The 25238-nt window shown below is 44.7% G+C and overlaps 1 protein-coding gene across 2 annotated transcripts in view; it reads left to right on the top strand.

The window, feature by feature from the left end:
* Positions 1-25238, top strand: part of EYA2 (EYA transcriptional coactivator and phosphatase 2) — a gene marked incomplete at both ends in the record, with an annotated part of 82924 nt that overhangs the window by 14412 nt on the left and 43274 nt on the right. Inside the window, 2 exons of one of the 2 annotated variants that reach the window (XM_080354815.1) lie at positions 22851-22969; positions 24828-24872. In XM_080354815.1, coding sequence (XP_080210941.1) covers positions 22851-22969; positions 24828-24872 — 164 coding nt within the window. The remainder of the gene's footprint in view (positions 1-22850; positions 22970-24827; positions 24873-25238) is intronic. The other variant, XM_080354816.1, reaches the window with a different exon arrangement.

Below are 25238 nucleotides of genomic sequence, written 5' to 3'. Positions count from 1 at the left end.
CCTGGAGCTGCTGCTTGTGTGTTGCTGGAAGCCCTGCCGCTGATCAGTCCTGCCCAGACCGCGAACAGGAATCTCACTTAAATTATCACACAGCCTTTCTGCACATGGAAGAGATTAATTCTTATAGCCACAAACAGAATGAATGCTTTGTACTTACTACCATAATGTAAGTTCATGTTGAAATACAGTGCCAGTAGCCAAGTCCTTCACCAATAAATTCACGGTTCTAATAACTGTGTGTTTTTACAGCACCCTGATCCCAAAGGATCAAAGAAACACTGATTTATTTAGCTTTGGGTCCCGCTCCCTGTTGTTCTCGCTCCTTCCCCTTGCTCCCCATGAGCTTGAAAGAACCGTACGTGAGATGAAACCCAACTGTTGTTGTGTAGCGCACAGCAGGGAGAGACACTTTGCAAAACCACAGAAAAGGACATTTTAGCTGGTAGAGATGACAGGAAGTGTTGTGGGCAGACAAACACAAACACTAGAGCCTGCTTTGGCCGAGAGTCGATATCAACCTAAACTGCTGTAAAGTTTTTTATTAACAGTAAAGGGATTAAAAGTTAAAAATGCAACATCTTAAATTACACTGTGCCTGTGGCATACGACTTTGCTGCTGTATAGAAAAGTTCCTTGAAGACAGCACTGATCTTTCCAAAACCTGGCTGAGGATGCGGCACTATTAGTTCAAGACAGCGAAGCCGGGAAGTGTCGATATGAGTGGCTGATGAAGCAGGGATGCATTACTCAGTAGAAATGCCAGCAGCAGAAACCTTCGTCTGGTAGTTAGGAAAAGGTGAATAATGGTCACAAGGAGCGTTACTGTCCTGTAGCCGAGCTATTGGTAATGTGATAGTGTCCCCAGACCTCTGTAAATGTCCCTTGGCGTGTTGCAAGCGCTGCTGACATGCGGAACATCTCTTGTAAGCCGCCCCTGGGGGCTGTTAGGATTTATACCACAGGGGTTTGCAGAGTTGTAGAACTGGTTGATGTTCCTCATCAAAAGGCCAACCCAAAACAGGAAGGTTTCTGAAAATTTGTCTTGACAAAACTATTTAGTAAGCATTGCTGAAATTGCTTTAGGAAAAGGTGGCTTATGGTTCAGACAGTATTTGGTTGCTGTTGTATTACAGCAGCTGGTGGAGGCCCCAGCCCCACTCTGCATGTAGGTGTAACTAAAGTGCTTCTTGCCTCAAAGTACTGATTTCTCATGACCAGAGAAAAATGTGTGGAAAACCAGCATGGAAGAAGATACAAATTGCTATGACCAGGTCATTATTTTTTACGAAGTAAACCGAATGTTGGGGTTTGCCTCTGAACTATACAGCTCAATATAAAGCTCAATAATTCCTAATGGCTGAGCATTCTATTATTTCTAAGCCTGGAAATCCTGTTTCTGACTGAAAAAAAAAAAAAAAAAAAAAGAGGACCTGGGGCTGAGTAGCTGCGACTCACGCTGTTTCACACGCTGTTTCAGATGGTTTTCAATCCTGTCTTACACCAGTGCAATTAAACAGTGTTAGTTGTTGTATTGAGTCTATCAGAACTGGCAGTTGTTCAGGGAGAAAGAAATAGATACACTGAACAAAATCCCTGTCAGCAACTGGAGAAAATCCTGTTCTGGCATAATTCTGACTTCAGGATGTTCATGCTGCTGAGGTAACTGTCATTACTGTCCCCTGGAGCCGTGCTCTGTGCGCCTGGTCACTGCTGCCTGCGCTCTGTAGGGATTGCAGCAAGTGCTCGGAGCAGCATCAGTGTCTGTTGCCAGCAAGACTCAGAAAACGTTGTGGGGAGAGCGAGAAGGGTGACTTGTTTCTGTGTTCAAGAGCATGTTCCTTTGTTTGGTTGGTTTGTTTTTTTTAAAGCAAAAATCCAAAAATATGTGCTGCAAAAGCATCATTACGTTGTGTCTTTGTAGATGGGGATGGCAGAATTACGTATGTGTGTCTGTTCCTATATAGAGAATGTATGTTGGAAATATTTAAAAATGAGAATGATTGAATATCTAAAGCTATCCCTAACTCCTGCCTCCAAGATATAGTGCAAACTTTTTTTGGACATTTGATCTATACTGTTCATAAGTCTTTTATATACACAGAGGGATTTACTGCTTTGTAATCAAGCTGCTGAAGAAAAACATTGTCCTTTTATTCACTAGGGATGACTGTAATAAATTAAAATGGTTTCCCATTAGCCTTCCCTACTTTGTTGAGCCTCTTAAAATTACTTTGGGCTTTGCCCTTGTGTGACCTCTCCCCTTTGCTGCTTCCAGGACTGCAGCCACGTTGGTCCCACAGCCTTGACTTGTGTGACTGAGTTACAGCTCATCTCAGGCTGGACGCAGAATACCACGATGGAGCTCGTTTGGAGTTAAAAGAAATGTTTAGTGGTTTTCAAAGCCTGATGCACGGCCGAACTTGCAGGGGATCTCTGGCATCATAGATTGCTGTTGGAGTTCAGAGCTGATCGTAGCCTGATTGCATGCACACTTTCCAGTGAGATTGTGTGCATGCAAATGAAGACAGGCTGGTTTGGTTTTAGGTTGTGTGGGGTTTTGTTTGTTTGTTTGTTTTAATTGCTCCTGTAAGGTTTCTGTGGCAAATAATGGCTTTACCAGCTCGTGAACAGAACTGTAGAGTTGAAACAACCACATCTCTGAGGTTTGTCTGAGCACAGAAGTGCATTTAAACAAGTATATGTAAAGTTCTCTCTTTCTCCTGCCTGTTAAATGCAACCAGGATTACACTGATCTACAAAACAAACTGCAGGTTCAAAACTACTGTTCTGTCAAAGGTACAACTCTTGTTTCGTAACTGATAGTGCCGTAGTCTTAAATACATACACGTTAATCAGTTGTGCTAAAGTAAAAAGAAAGCCGTGACAGTAATTTGTGCATATATATATATGCATATGTATATATACAGTTCAATTCTAGATTTAGTTATTCTAGATTTTTAGTTATGGTATGAATGGAAGGGCTGGATATCTTACCGAGTTTCCAAATCTTGTGTCCTCCTGCCTGTTGCTCGTCTTTGTATTCAGGTTTTATATTTCTCACCGGCTTGGAACAGTAACTTGGAGGTGATGTGAGACGGGCTCAGTTCAATGTCGTCACCTGGGGAGCCTTAGAGAAGGTGCTGCGCTTGTAACAGTGCAGACACATGCATGGCATTGAATGGGATTCTTTGAAACATTTCAGTGAAGTTAACGTGCATGAGGAATGAATAGAGGAATAGTGATAAGATTGAGAAGTTTTTTTAACAATATAAAAATCACTTGTTTACACGTAGAAGCCTGAGCAGATTGACTTATTTCTGTGCCGGGAAAGCGTGGATGGCAGGCCCAGCACGATCTCGTGTTTGTGGCATACAAGGTGGTTCACAGGTCTGACTGTGGAGGCACTGCTACTGGGAAATCCCTCCAGTTAACCTTGGGCATGCAAACACCGTTGGGTGGCATGCTTATTAATGCTTGCAAATTAGTGGCTTATTTAATAGACAGTGAAACTGGATAGAGCTCCAGCTATGTCTCAGCACACCCGTGTTGGAGACAAGTGAATGCAATAGGGGGAGAGGTAACCGCGCCCTTCGGAAACACAGCACGGTTCTTGGGAAGGCAACAAGTGAAAACCAAACTCAAATGGCATTCAGTAAAGGTATCTTGCGGTAGCCTGGTTTTGTAGGAATGAGTAGCTCATGCCAGTCCGTATGATTCAGGAAAAGTTCCAAAACTGTCTTACAAATCCCTGCTATTCCAATTTTGAAATATTTTTGTTAAAAGGCCTTACTTGTCAGAACACTAAAAGCAGCCAGAGGTTTCTTGGCTGGTCATAGTGAAGATCTCACATCTTAAATATTTTCAGCTATCTATGATTATTCCACATAGGTAAAAATAACTGGTTGTCTGCATAAGTTCAGATAAACACAAGGAAAGCACAAGCTGACTGCAAATGTTGCTTGAAGAAGAAACACATATCCTGTATGTCATTGATCAAGGTCATCAAATCATAACTGAGGGCAGTTTGGTGTCACTTTTCTGGTCAAGAGGATGCTGGGACTAGGGCAATTTGGGGTTATATTATGGGCTTCAGGTGCATTGTACAGCAAAAGGAATGTATGCCCAAGAAATGTGAAAAACTACTGACGTTTCTGAGGCTATTTGAGGAATCTCTACTAATGTATCTTGGGCTACGGGGGTGCCAAGGGCAATATTGTGAGCAGCTGAGAAAAGGAAACATGTTCCCTCGTTTTACAATTGCTGCTGCGCACTCGCATCCTGGGAGGAGAGCGAACCAAGCAAAGTGTTTGCCCAGTGAGGCTTGTCTCTGTTCCAAAGAAAACTTTTGGCTTTTTGTATACGAAAGTATGCAAGAATTCGTAATCTGCCCCTCTATATTATTTGTGGGTATACTTAACCTGCAATTCATTAAAGAATTCCTTGCTGCAGCTTTTTGCACTGTCTGGGAGCAATGCAGAGATGAGAACGGTCTTAGCAAATGCAGGAGGTTTCATACAAACCCACCAACTTGAAAGACCTTATTGCTCATGAGAGAATGATCTCTGACGTTTAATAAATCATCAGCGGTACTGACATGCTGTTTGGAGATTCGTATCATTAACAAATTAATCATGTCCAGGAACACTCCCGTAGCAATGCTGGATGAGACGCTGTGCGACGCCTTTCTGCCAGATGAACTGCGGAGAGAGGGGCCTGGAGGGTGGGAGGGGGAGAGGAGAGCCAGGCTCAGCTTTCATATTACCTCAGTGTTGTCCTTGATAGCAGTCTTTAAGAATATTTCAACAAAATGACAGTGAAAAGCTCCTTAGCATCTTGATTTATGCTTTTGGCAGAATATGAGGAAGGAGTGATTTCTGGTTCCGTCCTCACAGGGAGCATCCACAAAGGTTTGCTTGCTGCCTTCCCAGTCGGTGACATCTGCCGCCCGGCAGTGCCGGCGTGCGGGCGCTCGTCGGGCTGCGCCAGCGTGGGGGACGGTAGAGCTGGTGGGAGCCGCAGTGTTGTTACAGACCACGGGAGAAACCCTGTTGTGCAGTGAGAACTAAACCTGCAGTTCTGCCCACCTGGGTACCAATGTCAGAAACAACAGAGCCTTCCTTGGCGTGAGCTCAAAGCTGTGGTGTAACTGAGGGTGGTTTTGCCAGCCTTTCTAGAATTTCATCTATACACTCAGTTATTCATAGATTCATGCGGTATTCATGTAACTCTGTTTTTCCTTTGAATTCATCAAGCATCAATTTTGAATTCTAAAACCAATTAGTAGTGTTTCCGATACATTGCACTCTTGAACACCTACTTAGATTTAAGTTTCCATACAGCTAAGGATAATATTTATATCACTGCTTCTCTGATGTTATGTCCTCTTCCCCTTAAAAAATAAACATAAACATATACCATGAAAGAAAAGAAAAATGTTGGACTATTAGATCACAACAATTTTCAGTTGCTGGGTGTTGCCTGCAAATCCCGTGCCATAGCAACGCAGAAGACCGACAGAACCATTCTCTATCTAGATATTTGATAAACTGACTTGTATGTAGCCTTTATTTGGCTTTTTTCTTTGCCTCCACTTTCGTTTTAACCAAAACTGAATGCTTCCACTGAGAAGAAATGCAACTGACTTCAGCAACCTGGAGTCAGGAGAGTGTATTTCAGGTGTGGCTGTACATTACATTAGTCCAGCTCACTTTGTGTTCTGGTATTGGTCAGATAACCACAGTTAATGACTAAACCCACAGAATAAATCTGCTGTGTTTCAAGACAGCTCTTAGACTAGTTTTCTTGGTTCTTCTGCTGTGCCAGTGGGTGCCAGCAAGTTCCACATTTAAATGCTTTTTAATGCTTTGTACAGCACTGGACACACTTCATAGAGCTGAGCTGGAGATATGCTATATTGTGCCTAATAAACTAGTCTTCAAAATATCCATGACTCAGCAGTTTGTATGGAAAAATGTATGCTTAGCTTTGAGAAAAACCTTAACCTTACCGCTCTGTTTCGGGCTATTGCTTCTAAAACTTGGATTTTTGCTTAAGGTGTGTGTACATGCTTTTCAAAGTATTTGTCCCACCTGTTTACTGGCAAAGCGGTATTAATACAGGCCAAGAAAAAAGTTACCTTTTTCAATTAGACATTAACCTTTTCCCCAACAAGCCAGAAACTCGAGTTCTTGTGGACAGTCCCATGACAGAGGGAAATAGATGTGGTGCGATTCTAGCAGAAACTTGTTTTGTTTGTTCATAAGCTGTACTGAAAGGTTTTGTGGTGTGGGTGGTTTGGTTGTCGCTGTGCGGTTGGGCTGGTTTGTTCCTCAGCCAGCGCACGGAAAGGAGCGGGGGCTGTTTGTCAGTACTGCTCCAGAACGTTTCCAAAGACATTCCTCGGGCCCATGTCCCAGGAGCTTTTTTACCTTTCTGTCACGCGTTCATCTGTTTTCGTGTTGTTTTCTCACTGATTTTTGTCTCCGTTAGCTTCCATTCTACTGACACACACACACACACACCAAGGAGGTAGTTCCTGGAGAAGCTGTGGTACCGGCTGTCCTCTCTTGCGAAAGCTTGTGGCTTGGGATCTTTGTTGCACCCATTTACTCTATTATATCTATTGCTGAAAATGCACCCTATTAACTTTTAGAAGCTACATTAGAAGTGAAAGATATGTGATTTTAAGATGTTAGATGTGCACCAATGCCAGTTTGTGAAGAAAAGCTAAACTAAGCAAAGCTGGTTCTCTTAATTGTGGGATTTCAATGGCATGATTAAATTTCCAGCTGAACTGAGTAAATTCACTTGCTGGGCTCCTCAAGGATCAGAATCCCCCCAGCAGGCACACAGGCGGTCTGTGTGTTGACAGCCTGTAGAGCCAGCAGCTGTCCAGGGGTTAGCAGATTGGTTATGCTTAATGTGAACCGTGGCAGGACGTGCTAACAGAAGATGCACAGCATACCGAGCACCTATTGCTCGAGGGCAGAAACAGACCAACTGGGGTAGCATGACTGGGATAGAAGAGCTACATCACCAAATGTGAAGCAAAGAGAGAAATTAGCCATGCAAAAGCTGACTGTAGGAAAGAGTAGAGATACTATGTGGTCTAGGAGAAAACAGGAACGTGAGATTTATGCTTCTGTAGTGACAACTGCAGGCAGTGTCTGCTCTCTGCATTGGCAGAAGAGAAGGGAAGAGAAGAGAAAGGTTGTGAATTAACAAGGAAAAGTCAGAACCATGCAGGTTTCATCACATTTTTTAGTAGGTGTAAGGTTGCTTTTTGCATTTGATTGTTTTCTCCCTCATACCCTTGTGGTGACTTACCTGAGTGCAGCACATTATCTTCATGGTTTTGAGCTCAGTGTGCTCAGGCGTGGAAAAATGCAGTAATCCCTGCTTTACAGAACAGGGAAATAGAGGCAAGCAGATTAAATATGAGTTGGCCTTGTAAAATACTCTGGTGACGGGAAACCTGTGGCTGACAGAGAACTGAATCCAAGTCTCCCCAGTGAGAGCCCTGGCCACTGGACTATGGCACCAAATTTGCCATTAATGACAATTCCACTTGAGAAAAAAAGTCATTTTTTTTTTTCCTAATTGCAGTTCTGTTGGTGTTAGTATTGAAGGTGGCTCCCCAGTTAGCAGTTCAGGGACATTCATACAGTACTACTGTAAAACTGTAATTTATCTGAGCTCAAACGCCTTTACTCCAATTCTTGTTTTGCTCCTGTATATGGACTAGTAAAAAAACCCCTGAAATTAGGCCTACTCTCCTTTTCCCTTGTTCTTCACTGGGGTTACCAGGATCGCTTTTTTTGGAAAGAGGGAGAAAAGGTGAGCTGCTGTATTTCCTTTGGAGGCCAAGTATTGCATTCAGGTATTTTGCACAGTTGGTTTTGGGGGTTTGGGGTTGTGATGTTTTGGTTTTAGCTTATTGCTGCAAGCAGGGGGGTCAGCAAGAATGTCTGCATGCTGCTTATGAGTGAACGGGTCGTACCTGTGCCGTCCTGTAGTAGCTGGAGGGAGGAAGGAAATGATTTTGATTCTTTTGTCTGTTGTAGAAGTTATTCCATAGAAGTATCAGAGAGAAACTGCGCTGAAGGCAATGAGCTGAAGTTGGTCCAACATCAGGAAACACATCAGCTGTTGCACCAGGCTGTCAGGCTGCTCTTCGGGGCTGCGAAAGAGCAAGGGCCTTGGGGGTCCCATGTGTGTGAGAGACGTTTGCCTTTAAGCTGGGGATATTGCAGATCAAATCTGAGTTTTAAGTCGAAGGCGGTCACCGTCTTAATGGCACATGTAAGCTTGTTCTCAAATATCCAAGAAGCTCAAGTTGGCTTTTACTGGAAGCTGGATTTCCTAATCTGTACAGATGACAAAGCTCGTAGATTATTTGAATGAACTCCAGGTAGATGACGTTTTCTTGAGCTGCCTTGCAGTCCCGTGGATGAAGCCGTCGCCTCTGGTGCGCTCTGGTGTTCCCAGCGCCCCCGCTCGGCGCGGTGCGGGCTGCTGCCGGCCGCCGCGGCGCTGCCGAGCGGTCGCAGAGCAGCTCCCTGGGAGCTGGACCGGTGATCCAGGGGCAAGGGGTGTATGACGTGATAGAGCAGCTGCTCTTCAGTGAAACAGAGCGGGCTGTAAGACTCTATTGTCACTGAAGCTGTAAACATCTTCCAGCAAAAGACACCATTTGATTCTTGATTTTCATCTATGCCTCAGTAAGTTGCAACAGGAGGCTGTAACTTTCATATGTCTCTGCACACAAACACCCCGTTGGATATACCATTAGGAGTGCCTGTCAGTACTATTTATGAAAGTGCATGGCTACTACTGAGCATCAGATAAATCACTTGAAATCAGCTTTAAATTTTCTTACATGTTTTAGTGCTAACCGGATTGGCAAAAAGATGTTATGGCACCACACAACCCTCTGGCTGGTGAAGGTGGTCCCTTGTTTGAAAACTGGTGCTTGTGGAGAAATTTGGGATGGAATATGGAGCTTTTCTGCTAGGCAATGAGTAAAAAACAAAACCAAAACCCAATAATAATTACTAACAATTGAAAAATGCTACTGCTCCATGGCTGTCTAGTTGCCTGTGTGAAATAAGCTGGTGGTGTATGTCCAGTTGCCGGCCGATGTCCACCTCACAAATCATCAGACCCTTATATAGAGCAGAGAAAATCAGCTCAAGCTGAGTGATACAGTGAAGAAAACTTGCATTTCTCTTCTGTTTTCCATCTGCATTTAAAACAGAAATCATGCTCTTTCCAGAGCACTGCTCCAGCACCTTGAGTGGGGAAAAATTCCCTCTCAGGAAAGCATAGCTGAGAAGTACTGTAAAGAGAAATCTGCGGAGACAGGTGTGTTCTTGTATGGATCAAGTTATTTTTCTTTGAATAATCTAGTGCAAGTTGCAGTTACTCCCAGAGATTCTCCTGGCTCATAGGAAGCTAGCTGGTGGTATCCATAGGGTATTTGGAGTGATGGACATATGAAAGGCACTGTTATGGTACACTTTGGTCCCTGCTACTGCTGTTAATTTTGACATACCATTGTAAAACTCTTTCATTTTCATATATAAGTAGGTGCTAGATTAAGTGGTTAGCTAATCGACGTCTTTGTTCCAGTAAGAATACTACGGTTTCTTTCAGCGCTTTTCCGTGTGCTGCTCTGTAAGCTGTTTATGGCAGCGATGGCAAACCTTCCACTGCGTCTGCCAGATTTATGTTAAAGATTATGGTGTTTGGTGCCAACCCTCATCTCTCTTGGTGCCAAACTTGGCTCCAGCAGCAGTAACTCTACATTGTTAGTCTTGTGCAACAGTTGCATTACATCATGGTGAAAGGAGGAAAAGGGATTTTAAAAATTCCAGTTATTCAAATGCAGAAGTCACAGGGGGGAAAAACAAGACGGAAAACAAAACTCCTGCAGTTCAAATGTCAGTGTCCCTCTGTACTTTGGTAAGTGATTTGAGGCCTGCTTAATATCGTAACATGGCACGTTCACAAAGTGTTTTTCTTCATCGGATCACGCTTTGCAAAAGAAAACAGGGACATTTGTGTGACCGGCATTGGGTTGGTGCATTTTTCTTTTGGTGTTTCCACTTCTATGCTGCCCTGTGGTGTATCGGTGACTGAACAGCAGCATCTCTGCGAAGGTGCTCCATAACTCATCCTTGTTCGGTGATATCCTCTGGTCATCCCTAAAATATCCCTTCTGTCTTGAAAATAAACCTGATGCTCACAGGTTAGCTTTCCCCTAGGCTTGAAGAAAAAGCTTCAGCCTATTGTTACAGCAGATCTCTTGGGAAATCATCCCTCAGCCCACCTGAACGCCCAAAGTGAACCAAGCTGTCCTATTTGCTATTTCTATGTTATTTTAGCCTGACTTTCAGATATCCACAGAAAAAAAAGATTAATGGAACAAATATCAAGGAAAACACCATGTCAACATTTGCTCTGAGTAAACTCCTTCTCCCCTTTGCTGTTTCCACGCTATTAATTGGCAAGAGTGACAAATCGAAGTGCAGTTATTGCTTAAGCATTGCTTTTGATTAGTTGTCTTTTTTTTTTCTCCAAACATCCCTAAGATACACGACAATCAGGTTGATTGGGTTGTGTTACTTTGCTCACTACAGTTGGGCTGTAGCAGATTTCTCATTTTAACTTTTACCTGTAAACTGCCATCACCAGCCTGTCTCCTGGTTCAGAAAATCCTTTTTGAACCTTTCCATTAGAAATGCAGGAACAAAAACCTCACCATTTTTTATTCCTACTGATGAAGCAACCAGCTTCCACTAAAGAAATAATAGTTACCAGCAGAGTATCTCCTACATGTTTCACACAGATTCCTGAAGACCTTAAGCTAAGCAATAACTTTTTCTTGTGTTTTTAAAAGCATAGGAGGAGCTCAGTGCTGTAAAAATGCATATCTGCTATGCGTATTAAATTGACAGTAATGACAGCACAAGCCTTTGTTCAGTTGTATGGGCAGATGAAAACCTAGCAATTGCACATGGAGGTACGTGAGTTCCAGTGACCGGGAATTTGCGGCGTGCAGAACTGCTTGCTCTGGAGTTAAGTCCATGTTTAACAGCCCTGTAACAGGGAACGGGCGAAGGAGCTGTGCTGTGTGTGGCCAGTGGGTTGGTGTGAGAGCTGGGAGTGAAAGCCTTTGACTTCCTGGCTGTAATCTCTAGAAAACATTTCCTTCTTCAGATAAATTATTTGAGGTCAATAATCATTATTAATAATGACATTTGATTTTCATTTTATTAAGAGTCAAAAGAGGAGGAAAAAGATGGCTTTGATTAAATCAGTGAACAAGAGGAGCAAGGATAACTTGAAGTTTAGCTGAATGATAGCCTCTCTTCCGAGACCACCCTCTGCTCTTTTCAGACAAAGAGAAACGATTGTGACTGAGTGAACGGTAAAAGTTTATAAATTTGATTTATTTAACCACAATATTTACTAAATCCAGATTGGTAACCTGATTTACTTCAAATCAGAGCAGGGAAAGTACAGTTGGATTTCATAGTCCAGGAGCAAACCAGCTGTGTGTTCAGGCCGTGCTTGGGAAGCAGCTTCAGGGTTAAGGGTGATGAACAAGCACCTGCATTCGCGGTACCTACACAGCACAGCAATTGCTCGAGTGCTGCACAAGTTTTGCCTGCAGCATTTATGAAGGTTGTGTTAAGCAGGATCAAAAGGAGGGAAGTAGCTCTTTTTACATTATTAGACTTTGCTATTTTGACTCAACATGTTTGAAGATGATCCAGCCAGAAATTCACTGTTGATCACAGAATGATCTAAACTTTGTGAATATGGTATTTCCATAACCATTAGCACTAGGAGAGCAGTTTTATTCAGAGGTCCCACAGGCTTATCGCTGTCGTTCCTGTTCTGTTGGTCAGGAGAGCCGGGCAGGAGGGCTGAAGGGTGGCTTTCAAAAGTGAGAGCACAGGGGCCTCTGGACGTTGGTGTCAGATGTGCTGTCCCAGCTGCGCAGCCGTGGGACCCTCGCTGATCCGTGGCCGCGGCAGGCACGCTGCCTCGGGACCAGGCAGCGGAGCTTGCGTCCCACTGCTGCCGCAGACGTGTTCAGTCAGAGTTATTGGGAGCCACAGGTCCCGATGTAGTGATGCTTCAAGACCACAGCAAGGAAAATCCGAAATGCAAAAGAAAAAGTCAGCCCTTTCCCCTGCCCTGCGAGTGCTGACCCACACCTGCCAGGGAAGAGAAGCGATCGGGGCGGCAGCTCTGGGGGCGGGCGCTGCGGTTTTGTTCTCGCTCATCGCGGTGACGGACTGCCGCCAAGGTTTGTTTATTTTTTCAGTATGAGGAGCTGTGGGATGGTTGGGGCGCTGCTTAAATTGCAGACTAAGCCAAAGCAGGACAGAGGTGTCAGATACATTGTTAAATGTATCCTGTTAAATGTTATCTGTTCTTAAGAAAGTGTTTTAAGTTTTAGATAGACCACAAACTTAGTCATATTTTGTTCTGGTATGAAAGGCAGAAAGGTTGTATTTAAGACAATGAGGCCAGCATTTGTGTTTTCCCTCATCAAGACACTTCATGAACAGGTGAAATGGTGTACAAAACATATAAACATGAGGCATTCTTTGCTTCTGAATCCTTAAGAATCATCTTCCTTGATTTATTTCTGCAGATAGAGGAGATAGTTTTCCTTTCCCTCACCAGAGGCAGAGGGGTGGGAGAAGAGAGTCTCGATCAGAGGAGGATGCTTTCTACCTTCTGCATGCACAACGGACCTTCCTCTGCTGTCTTCTTTGATCAGAGAAAGTCTGACGTGGGGGATTTAACCGAGGAGGGGGTGCGTCATTCTCACTCCAGCCTCGCCTGTACTGTTACGCTGGACTTTTCCCCAATAGTCAAGGTCCTTCTGCTGACTTACATTTCATAGTTCTTTTCCCATAGCTCTTTTTGAATTATTATTCCCTGAATGCCGCTCCTTTACAGGCTGAGAAAGGAGGTGCTGACACAGACCTGTTATAAAGAGGCAGCCTTACCTTTCTCACTGGGTTGTTGGAGCCATTGCGGGACTCTGACAGGTTGAAGAAGTAAATCAAAAGGGTGAAGAAATTCTCATAGTCTGGGAATGGAGAGCTTTTGGACCAAAAATGAGTGAGAGAACATGCCCTGAAGGACAGCTCTTGTGCCTCACTTCCTTCTTGGCTGTTTCATGTCCAGGATGGTCATTATTCATCAGCATGGATATTGATACTGCAATGATGTAACAGATTTCTCCTAAAGATTTCAGAGCACTTTCCAGCCCCTAAAAAGAGCTTAATTGGCAGTTTATACTGTATTTCTCAGTTTTACAGTGGCCTTAATGTAGTCCTGAGAAACTTGCCCAATCTATTAGTGACAGGGCTTGGAAGCAAAGCTTGAACTGCAGTTCTTAGTTCTCTCCTTCAACAGCTACACGTAATTCTCCCTTGTTGGTGCCAGGCTCGGACTCGTGACAACACGCACCTTTACACGGCACCACCGCGCTGATGTGGGGGCGGCTGCCAGCTCTGCGGCATCCGAGGCCCCGGTGCGTACGGGCTCCTCTGAGGAGGCAGCTTTATGGACAGAAAAAAGTGACGTTTTAAGAAACAAGTATGATAAAATCCATATTTCTCCCATATATGGACCAGCATTGTTGAGAATATTCTGATGTATTAGTACAGATTTGACAGAAAATTACTATTCTGGTGGTGACTGTTTTGGGTTTCCTTTTTGTTTTGCTTCCTTCTGTGAAATAACCACATGCCTGAAAGGGCCATACAAAATACATCTTTATGCCACTGCAAAGGTATGTTGTAACACCAGAGCTTTTCCTCATTCCATGTCAGAATTGTGCTACTGGTGCGTGGGAAGCGCAGCGCACCGTGCGTGGGGAGCGCTGTGCATGGGGAGCGCTGCACTCCGTGCGTGGGGAGCACCGTGCGTGGGGAGCGCTGCGCACCGTGCGTGGGGAGCACCGTGCGTGGGGAGCGCCGCGCGCCGTGCGTGGGGAGCGCCGTGCGTGGGGAGCGCAGCGCACCGTGCGTGGGGAGCGCCGTGCGTGGGGAGCGCAGCGCACCGTGCGTGGGGAGCGCCGTACGTGGGGAGCGCGGTGCTGCCCGCACCCGTCCTTTCTGCGCTCTCATCCCGCAAAGCCCCAGCTCTGCTGATTCCAAGTCCTGCCGAACTTGTGGGAGGAGGCGTTCTGTTTTCTTTAGGTTACCTGCGGAGGTTATTGCTGTTCAGGAATTGGAGATTACTTAGTTTCTCAAAGCTCCTTTTCCTGTAAATTCCAAAGCTAGATGAAAAAAGTGACTTGAGAGAAAAGTAACAAGTAGTTTACAAGACAAAACACATTCTTGCACCATTCTGTAACAACCCAGATTTCAGCGTGAATATCTAAGTTATCAGCTGTTATGTCCTCATTCCAAATCTCCTAGTTTTTCTTAAATCACATTTTTGTGATTTATATTTAAGTGAGTTTTTAGCCCTTGTGATTCTGAAGAGAAGGGATAAAATCTTGAAATCTTGTGAATCTTGAAAAGAAATGTGCAAACTGGAAGAGATTATGTATGTTTGTGGATATGCACATATTTGTACGTTTACACCTTCAGTTTTGTTTTGCAAATAACTGTATGCTGTAAGCACACAGTGTTTCCTTACCAACTTAGTCTATTCTGTGTGGTACTTGATTGTCCACAGTAGAACAGCTGAGTAATTTTTTTGGCAAATGAGATCTTTTGTAAATGTTGCCACATTTAGCAAAGAGCTTCAACAGACAAAAAAAGGCATTCTGAAAAATGTAGCTTTCTCATTTTGACTTATTATAAGTGAAATACTAGTGTTGAAATTAATTAAAAATAAATTACTCAAAGCAATTATCTAACGTATTTCCTGGATCGGCTGCCAGATTGACAGTCTGTGGTGCAAAACCCATCATTAGCTCACTTTGCATCTTCAAGCTGCCTTTCAGACTGTGCCTTCCTAACAAAGGGCGAGGGCAGCTCGGCTTGTTTTCGTGTGCACTGAATCCCCTTTACCTTGCACCACTCGACCAGGAGATGCTGGTGCACCCCGCCTATCTTCTTCAATCGCATCCCCAGCTAATGGCAGGAAGTGCGGGGGGTCACCGCCCCGCCCGGCCCCTCTTTCTTCTCGGCATCCAGAGAGAGTGTTTGTTTGTATCAGCCAGCCTCCTGTTTGAAGTCAACAGCTCTGAGTCAGGGAACAAACAGCATGTTTGAAACAAAATAAAAGGTTGGAAAGCAGTCTAGAACAGCAGGTGATGAAACTGGGCAAAGCAAGCCAACGCTTCTAGACATCCAGGACTGCCCGGGAAACAAGGCAAGTAATGATTTTCGCCGGTCACAAGCGCTCAAAGCTCCTAGGGCAGGCTTTCCTCAGCGAAACATGAACGTGAAATTGGCTCAAAAAATTCATGAGACAGGATTTTTCATCTGGTTTTCGCTGTCTGGTCTATGGGTTGGAGCAAGACAGAAAACTTCCAGTGTAAGTCAAATTTTGGTCAAAAAGACTCTCATTTACAACAAAACAAAGAATCCATCTGGGGAAGGATTTTAAAGCTCTTGGAATACTTTGGGTGGTTTTAAGCAATAGTGGTTTCAGAAGTGTGACAGAAATGCTCTATTTTGTTATTTTCTCAGTTAATTTTCTTCGAATTGTTTAGAATTAACATGTTTAAAAAGAAAAAGGAATTTGAAAATCTTAATGTAAACCCAAACCAAATTTTTTCTTGTGAGTCGTGAATGATTTTAGACATACCCAGAATTAATAGAGAAAAGGAAGGGCTGTTTTCCTGTGTACAATTTTCCATTTGACTACTGAATTAACGAACTTACTTGTGATCCAGCTCTCACTTGGCTGCTAGTACTCTTATTTCAAGTTTTTAGGCGGTTGGTTTTGTGGTTCTGTTGTTTGGCTGGTTAGTTTTGTTTTAGCTGAAGCGCTACATATCTATTAGTTAGATTTGTAGCCTTTTTAAACATAACCTTATGGCTAGTTATTTCAGTCCTGGAGTAAATGAGAGATGCATGTTTTCGAAGATGAACAGTAAGGTTTGGAGACCGGGTGCCGTTACGTGCGCGAGGGGAGCGATGCGGGTGCGCAGGAGCACGGGGAGCCTGCGTGTCCCCGCGTTCCAGGCGCAGCCTCTGCACGCAGGCACAGCTCCGCTGGGCTTTTCTCCCCAGCGCTTTCAGAAGGAGTGTCATCCTGCTTCTGCTGAAGGGTTTTCTTGCTGTGGTCTCAAGTGTAGCCAGTACACCCCCCAGCTCCTCCTTTGTCTCACCTGTTTGTTTTTTCTCATCTCTCATACTCGACTCAATCAGATGAGCAGCTGCAGGCAGGGTTGGCTGTGTGCCTGTCACCTGGAGCAGCCTCACTACCACCACATTCAATTTCTTATTTCAGTCTGATGTGCTTTGTCCCTTGCCTATCTATAACATAACTTTCCTCTTGATCCTCTTGGTTTAATCCTTAGCCTAAGATATTATGTGCTGGAGAATAACGCAATTACGTCTCCCACCCCCAGATGCTGTGCTACAACGCGTGCTACTATGAGTCCTCTTACTTTGTGCGTGGAACGGGCTGGGCGATGCTAACTCCAGACAAGCGCTGCTGCTTTTAGTGCCCGGTGGCGTCAGCGACGGCAGCTCTCGGGCGCAGGGACAGCGCGCGTCACGCTGCCCTGCCATGTGGCACGCTGTCCTGCCGGGCGGCACGCTGTCCTGCCGGGCGGCACACTGCCCCGCCGGGCGGCACGCTGCCCTGCCACGCGTCACGCTGCCCTGCCGGGCGGCACGCTGCCCCGCCGGGCGGCACGCTGCCCTGCCACGCGTCACGCTGCCCTGCCGGGCGGCACGCTGCCCTGCCACGCGGCACACTGCCCCGCCGGGCGGCACGCTGCCCTGCCACGTGGCACGCTGCCTGCCCGTCGCCTTGCCGGGATGTCTTGTCATCCTGGCTGCACTGCCAGAGTTGTACATGAGCATTTATGCCAGCTCAGGTTTCACTTTATGCCTGTTCAGGCCTTTTCTGCATACATCTATCAGATGTTCTTGTGGGTGAGCTAAGATTAATTATAAAAGAAAAAATAGTATTGTGTTTTTTCACCTGCTGAAGCATTTTTGAGTTATTGAAATGGCAGTAACCAAGGATCTACTATAGATGGAGAGAAATTGTCCTAACAGAGGAAATGAAATTACTTTCCTCTGCTTTTGAAATGTGTGGATAGAAGTAGCCAGATCTACAGTATGGGAGATTCTGTATTATTACACCGCCTGGTCTGTGGCTCAAGATAAGTGTTTTCTGTGCTTCTGAATGATTCCTTTTTTTGTGCAGGAGTGGAATAAAATGGGGAGTGTAGTTTTGCAACCAGTTAGTCCTGGCAAAGCTGGCTACGCTGCCGTGCTTCTCAGGGAGCTAAAACAGTACAAATCTTCATTCCTAATGAAAACCAATGAGACATAGCAAGTGCTTTTGAAAATGTTGCCCACGTGGAAAAAAATTACAATATATCTCATATTTCCTAGGAAGGAAGGAAAGACAGACTTTTTAGGATTGGGGTTTTCTTTGTGTTTCCTTTGAATCAGAGACTGAAAAAGCTGTTTTCACACTTTTTTGCAGTTACCTTTTAGTAATTCATTCTTGAAACAAAGTGGGGAATCAGACTGTCTTCTGTTTCATGATGGGTAGCACTGGAGTCATAAAGCTGCAGATTTCTGCTTAGTAATCTGCACCATTTTTTGAAGAGATTAAAGGTGAAAGCAGTTGATAAGTAATTAACACCAGATAAAGTCATGGAAGCAAGACCAAAATGTTACTCTTGCGATTAGGCTGCAATCTCTGTCTCCGCTCCTCCCCTTCCCAGCAAAGCTAAAAGCAGAGGGCTTGGCTGGTGCCGCTCCTGCCTAGGGCTCTGTGCTGGCGTGTGAATCTGTTTAGGAAGATCTAGTGGTTTAAGCTTGTATTTGGTCTCTAGCCAGATAAGAGTAAAAATTCTTGGGAAGATCATCGTGTGGGGTTGTTGCAGGGAGGGTAATTTCTAGATTTGCCTCTCTCCTCGTGGGCAAACGTTCTTTGCAGTTTTGTACTCCTTTAAAGTATCTTGTCTTTCCCACTGTAGGGTCTGGCGGGTTTTTCCAAAGGGTAGGAGTCCTGTCCTTCATTTCTCACCTGCTTCATTCTGTGGGGCTCCTAACTCAGCAGTTCCTCCACTGATGGCAGATGCAGAGCTGATTTTCTTTATTTTTTCCGGCTTTTCCCCCATGCCATCTCTGCTCCTGGTGTGTTCTTTCTGACTGCACCATCAACCTCCTGCTGCTCAGACCCCGTCCCGCAGACTGCCGTCACGGCAGGGCAAGCGCCCTGCTCTCTTGGCACACGTTCCCTCTGAAATCTCCTCATCGCTTGGTCACTGACTTCACCCTGATACAACTTACTACCCAGGTGCATTATTTACAGAAAATGCCCTGGAAATGCTCTTGTGAACATTTGTTCTACTTCATGTGCTTGTGTGTTTTGAAGGCAGAATACTATCTTCTCACCCCAGAAGTGGAGTAGAAATGAGTGGGCCATGCGGACTCCAGGAACAAGTGCGCTGCCGCCACAGTGGGGTGTGGACGTGCCCCTGCTCCTGAGGTGACGCTCTGGTGCGTTGTGGGGAGGATGTTGAAAACAAGTTAGAGCAGACTGAGAGGTGCTTTGGATTTCGCCCGAGCAGCAGAGGTCCAGGCTTTGGCAGGAGTCTCTTTCATCTCTTGCTGGTGCCTCCTGGCCTTTCAGCCGCGGTGTGGCTGCGTCTGCCCACAATGCTGTGGTGGTTTCCTGTTTCGTCCTTTTGCAATGTTATCCATGGAGTTCTGGCCACCAGCAGCGCGCAGAGCGCCTCGTGGCAGCCTGCGCGCCGGTCCCGCTCCGCAGCGCACGTAGGCACGTCTGTCCGTGTTCTGCTGGACGCAGGTGGGATCGCTCAGTGGGCTGATCTCCAGTACACGCTTGAGTGTTTTGTGTTGGGGTCTGGAACCGCTGCCTTCAAAACATCATCGTAACAGAAAATGTGATTTGTAGGCTACCCCAACACCTCGATCAAAACTTCGAAACCTTAAAATGTTTAATTTGGCATTCCTAGCTTCAGAATGACTTAAAATGCCTTTATTTTTCTTTTTTCCTTCTTGAATGTTAGTGAAGAGAAAAGTTTTGGTTCTTGGCAGAGATTTTGTGGGCCAACTGCAGGGCTAAAGTATGGATTTTTGAGCAGGGGATTCTAATGGAAAAGCTGAGCACCAGAGTCGCACAAGGTTCTTCTTAACTGTAGAAGCCAAAAGCTCTTCCAGATGTCTGTCAGCCCAGCGTCACTGGTTTTAATAAAAGCTCAGATTCAGCAGAATTTATTACTGATTTGGTTTGCTTAAACCAGAAAATGTTTTTGCTCTAAAAGCAAGCAAAGAAGGACCTGATGTTTTCGTCAGTTGCACTCCAGCATGTCATTTACTGCATTAAATACCATCCCAGTTCCATTGTTTTACTGAAGATTTTCCGTAGATTACCATCGTTAGAACCGGAACCTCAGAAACTCTTGCGAAGATGTACGTAGTGAGAAATGCCCAGAAACAAATCGGTAAATGGTGCGTGCAAAACAGGCAAAGCTACTAACAATGCAAACACATACGTGACATGCACAACCAGACAGGTATTTCTGTAAGAAGTTACCTGTTTGTACATGTAACTAATACACATACTTGGAAGAAAAATGGAGGCTGAAAAAATAGCAGGAAAATGTTATAGAACAAATACAGGCAAGTGCGATGTGACTTTGTAAATACAAAAGTGAACAGAAGAAAACCAATAGAAAAATCATCAGTCGGAGCGTAGCTAATGAATTCTCTGAATAATCGTGTAATTAAAGTACATTAATCATTATAAAAGATCTTTTCCCTTTAAACATCTGCTCACATTCACTGGGCAACAGTCTGGGCAGTGTCATGAGCCCTGGGGCTGGGGGTTATGCTGAAGGGCATGTGTTGTCTGAGGACGGTGTAGAACATCCCCAGCCTGGCAGGTCTGGAGCAGCAGTGCTTTTCCTCAATTCAGGTGTTGCGTTAAGTAAATAAGAGGGGCAAAAATTGACATTGCTTACAGTGGAAAGGAAAACCTGATATAAAACTGGAAGTCGCCTTCTCAGCCGTGCAAACAGAATTTTATTTGGTGCCAATGGATCTGAATAACGCGATTCCTCTGGGAAAAGAGCCCCTGCCTAGCCTGCTGCTTTTAAGAGAGCCTTAGGAGCCATAGTTCCTTATAGGAGAGACCTTGTTCGTCCCCGCCGAGCAGGAAGCACCACAAAGCCCCCCCTCCCCCTCCCCGCGGCAGCCTGGCCGCGCCAGCCCCGGAGCCCGGCCGGTCCAGAGACAGAGCTCCTCTTCCTCTGGCATCAGCAGAGCGTGCACAGCGCCGCGGCCGTCCCCGTCCCTTCCTGCCCGGTCATCTGTGGCTCTCAGGCACCTGCCTGCGACATGGATGCCCGTGTTGCATTGGCGAAGGCTCTGTCTGCAGGTACCAGTTTGGAGCATCATTTGCTCCACTGATGTTAGGACTGAGAGTAAAGTTTCTAGTGGGTGGTGTTTTGTTTTGGATTAGGTCAGGAGTCCTGGACTGTTGTTTTGGCTCTGCCGTTAGACTGAGTCACTTACAGAGGAATTTTGACAGGGACTATTTTTTTGTATCCTTGCACAAATCTTACGGCTTGTTGCATTTCCACAGTTGGCAGCATGGATGCTGGTTGCGGGCACAATTGGTAGCACCTGCGTTTTTCCTTCTGTCTTGCTGTGCTCTGCTGTCTGTGTCCAAGGCAAGGAGGTGCAGGCAGGATTTGTGCTTGTCTGGCAGGGACACACCTGAACACGGAACCCTTTAAGGCCCACCAGCAACAAAGATCCACCAGCTGCAAAGCAACGCTGGTTTTTATGCTAGTCTTGTTTCCTTAGCAAATCTATAACGCCCAGCAGTTAGGGAGCAAGGATCTCAGAAGTGTTGGATTCAGAGTACTCTGTTTTTACCTCACTGGTCATTCAGTGCTGACTTACGGTCTCCTTCATGGCACATATTCAGGAATTCTTTACCAGCGTTTGGACTGGAGGCTACACTGGTACTGAAAACGTGCATGTCTGTGTGGACTTCCAGAGGCAGACGAGAGGAGCCCAGATCCCATTTGGATGAGGGGGACTGGGACTGTGGATGCTGTAGTGGTTGTGCCACTCGTGCCTGTTTTGGCAGTTTGCGCGTTGGCAGACGGTGGGTGCGTTTTCTGCCTGGGCAGTGCACCTTCCGGCTGTGAGGTGGGCAAAGTGAAAATGAGCTCAGGGTTGGTTTTTGCTGTTCAGTTACAGGTAAAATACTTCATCTGGTTTGTGCCTGTTCATAACAATAGTTACGCTCCCTCACAGGGACTGCAGGCTTTGTGAAAGTTATTGGAGAAGTTCAGATTAAAAAATATGTGGTTTATTGTTCTTAAAGCTGGTAAAGTCATACAGTGGTGTTTAAGTAGAAATTCAAAGCAAACCTCTTTCCTTTTCTTAGAAGTGCATAGATTAGTATTCCAGAAGCCTTGTGTCAAGATCTCAGGTTATGTCCTGTTGTCTTTACCTTTGTGATGTTTTAGGTGTGCTATGGGTTGCTACCAGCCTTTCGCTGCCGTGCCATCTGCTACCTTTATGTTCCAGCTCAGATAAGCCCCAGCTTGAGAGCAGGGGCGTGCCGGCTGCCTTTGCAGGTAGCATGTCAGAGAATCATAGACCAGTTTGGGTTGGAAGGGCCCTTTAAAGAACATTATGGGGGTAGAGGTGTCCTGGAAACACATCTTGCATAGAAGCCATCATGCAGATATCTGATGTAACACAGTTTCCTTACAGTACTCACCCAGTTGTCTTTAGACAAACTTGCAAACACAGGTGTGTAAATCAGTGCACTTAACACCAAATGTTGTACCCCTGCAAAACATCCAACACTTCCAAGGGAAGCAAGCAGCTCTGTTTCAAAGTGTCTTCGGAGCCCAGTTCTGAGGCGTATAGCTGGAGTTAGATACATGTATGGAAAATGGTGGTATTTAGGTGAATAAACCTATTGAGGTTGTGCATACTGCCTGAAATAATGATTTAGTCATTCTCTTTTCTGAACTGTTTGTGTAAAGCAGAGTTTGTAAGCTTTCATTATAGTGCAGGTCATGACCACACACAAACAATTATGTTTTGCTTTGGAGGCTCAAGTCTTCTATATTGTACATTTGAAACTTTGGGTTAAATCAGGTGAGATTATTTATGTAAAAGGACTGTCCTTGCATCGCTGCCACCTGATGGTCAGGACATTGTAGTTAGGTGCCAGCTTTAGGTGTCCCCTGGAAAGCCTATGCCCCCACCAGTACTAACCTTATTATCTCATAAGACTACATAGCAATGGTAACTGCCCAAAACTTCATTTTCAGCCCTTAATAGTCTGTTCTGGATGCACTGAACACTGATGTATACGTTCTCACTCTGATGGCGCATGAGAGATAAGGAAATATAGTTTTCGTGTGACAAAATCCAGGAAGAAAGGGAAAGCATTAATCAGATGGGTGTAATCTCCAAGGCAGCAAGTACTGCATTTTAATTTAGCGTTTCCCTTTGATGAAAACTTAGTGAATGTTATTATGTGGAATTTATATGAAGCCTGGGTTTAGGTAATCAGCTTTAATATTTATACTCTTAGGGAAAAAAATTTGAATCAATAGTAAGCATGCATAATTAAAGAATAAATTATATTTTTCCTTTGTTTTCCTTCAGGTATAAGGAAATGCTAGATCTAGTGATATCACCCAGCCTGACTGTAAATAGAGAGTGCTCTGACAGACTGAAGCTTAACCTTTCCAACATTTATGCCACGGCTCCAGATGACATAGAAGGTAGGCTGCCTCTTTTATTTACTGGCTTTACCATGATGTGTGTGTGTGTATATATATGCAGCCAAAGGGAACTGGCCACATGCAAGGCCTCTGCTTCTGACAATTAGTTCTACATCATAGTGAGCAACTGAGATTTTTGAATGTTTTCTTTGTAGATACTCCAGTTGTGGCTGAGTACTTTAGTTCAGCAATGGTTTGAACACAAATAGAATCTAAATGTTTTATACACAGATATATATCTGTGTACAGTAGATGCATACATATGCACCCAAGCAGGTTTATGTTTGCTTCACTGAAGTCATTGCAGGTATAAAACATGTTTTGTGTAGAGCTGATAGTCTTAGTTTTGACCCCACTGGAGCCCCAGCGGTGGCACGAACATGAGCCCTGTGCTTAGTGGCCGTGCTCCTGCTGCTGGGGTGGGCAGCGGCGGGGCTCCCAGGCCTAACGGTGTATTGGACAGCCGGAAGCGTTGTGCCGAAGCAGCCCCGAGCCCTGCGTGCACGGCTCTGAGATCAGTGCCACCGCCTCCACACGGTCAGCTGTGCTGGCCTCTGGTCTGGAGTTTCACATTTGGCAGGTACCAAGGACAAATTCTTTCAGTGGTTGAGGCTCCGATGGAAATTCATCTGCTTTTCTCCTCCTCCTTCCCCCCATCATACTGTTCAAGTGAAGGAAACAGAAGAATGTTAAATCTGCTAAAAAAATTATTGGCAAGTGATGCAGCCGAACTAGCTCTTGCTAGTACAATCCCAGCTATTGTTTGCTGCGGTCAGGATCTGTCAGCCTTCCTGTTGGAGGGGAGTTAGCAGAAGGCACTGGCTATTATGTTTTAGTAGTATGTTTAACCCTTCATTTAGAGGTTCTTAGAAGCCAAGGAGGTGTTTTGCTTGCATGTTTGCTAAGGCATTAGAAATTGCCTGATTAAATCACGTACATCATGACTGCCTATTTACAAGAGCATTTGAAGGGATAACAATCTAAAGGAAACGTCCTTTTACATGTATGTGTTTACATAAAAGATTAGAGCTAGAAATGATTTTTTAAATACATCATTTTGTAAACTTCTCAGTGCAGGAGCTATTTGTTATTATGGGATATAAATAAGAGCCAGCATAGCACTTGTGCAGTTGGATGCCAGTTTGTTAGCGACAGCTCATGATACATTTCTTACAGAAGTGTTATGGTTATTTTTCTATGGCATGATCTCCTGTGCTACCAAGATTACATTCATTCCCTTGAAAATTTTTCTTGTTATTTTGAAAACCCCAAAATCCTGGTGTGTTTGTCAAGTTTCAGACTGACAGAGCTTTTAATGCAATAAGTGCACGCAATTGTATTCAACATATAGTTTTCGTTTTAGCAAGTCTAGCAGCAATACTTGCATGGATGCCCATGTAGATGTCTGGCCTGCTGTTTTCATGGGTGCTTCTCATGAGCTGTGCAATTACATCAATATAATTTTCAAATGCACATTTTGCCTGTAGTGCTGCTCTTTTGGGTAGAAACACGTGTGGGTTTAACTCGCTCTTTTTTCTGGCAGCGACAGTGGCACATTGCATATTCATATGCAGCAAATCCCCATTTGGTATTCTTGGCAGGTGTATCTGCTCTGTACTTACCTCTTTAAAAAATTAAAAATTTGAAGATGTAAATTTTTTCTTATAGAAAAGAAATTAATCTTATGCTCAAACTGTCTGTTCTGCTGTAAAAGGCAATATGAATTAAACGAGAGAAGGCTAAAAAAGTGTATTTCTTCAATGCAATTCTATTTGGTGAAAAGGAACAGTGTGGCAGAAATGCTGTAGGGTTTTTTTCACAGTCTAAAAATCTAATTTTCTAAACTTTTTTCTTTCAGGTAAGTCAAAGCAAACTTTTTATAGCGTGTTTGAAGGTGAATCAGGTAAGCCCATATTGGATTTATTTTTTTTTTCTATATATGAGTGTGTAAACGAATATGTATATTTGTATACAAACGATAGTGTTAATTTTAATTTTTAACTAAGCCTCTCTGCCTGTTGCTTAGGAAATGGGTTGGTGTTGCCTGCATTTTTATAGGAAGAGGAGCTAAGGCAGGGCTGCTGGTGGGTTTTACTTTTCCAAGGTCTTTCAGGGCCGTGTGTCCGTCCTGAAGACGACCCCTCACCGCGTTGCGGGTGAGTCGCTGTCGGCGCGCGGGACAGCGCTGCAAACGTTTCCTGCCTGGCGGTAACGATGCGAAGGCATCGGGGATGCTGCAGGAATCTCCCTTTCACCCAGCGTGCGCACC

Source organism: Nesoenas mayeri (genome assembly GCF_963082525.1).
Source record: "Nesoenas mayeri genome assembly, chromosome: 16".
NCBI classification, from domain to species: Eukaryota; Metazoa; Chordata; class Aves; order Columbiformes; family Columbidae; genus Nesoenas; species Nesoenas mayeri.
The sequence above is the reverse complement of the archived record's forward strand: the minus strand, read 5'-3'. Positions and strand labels throughout refer to the sequence as shown.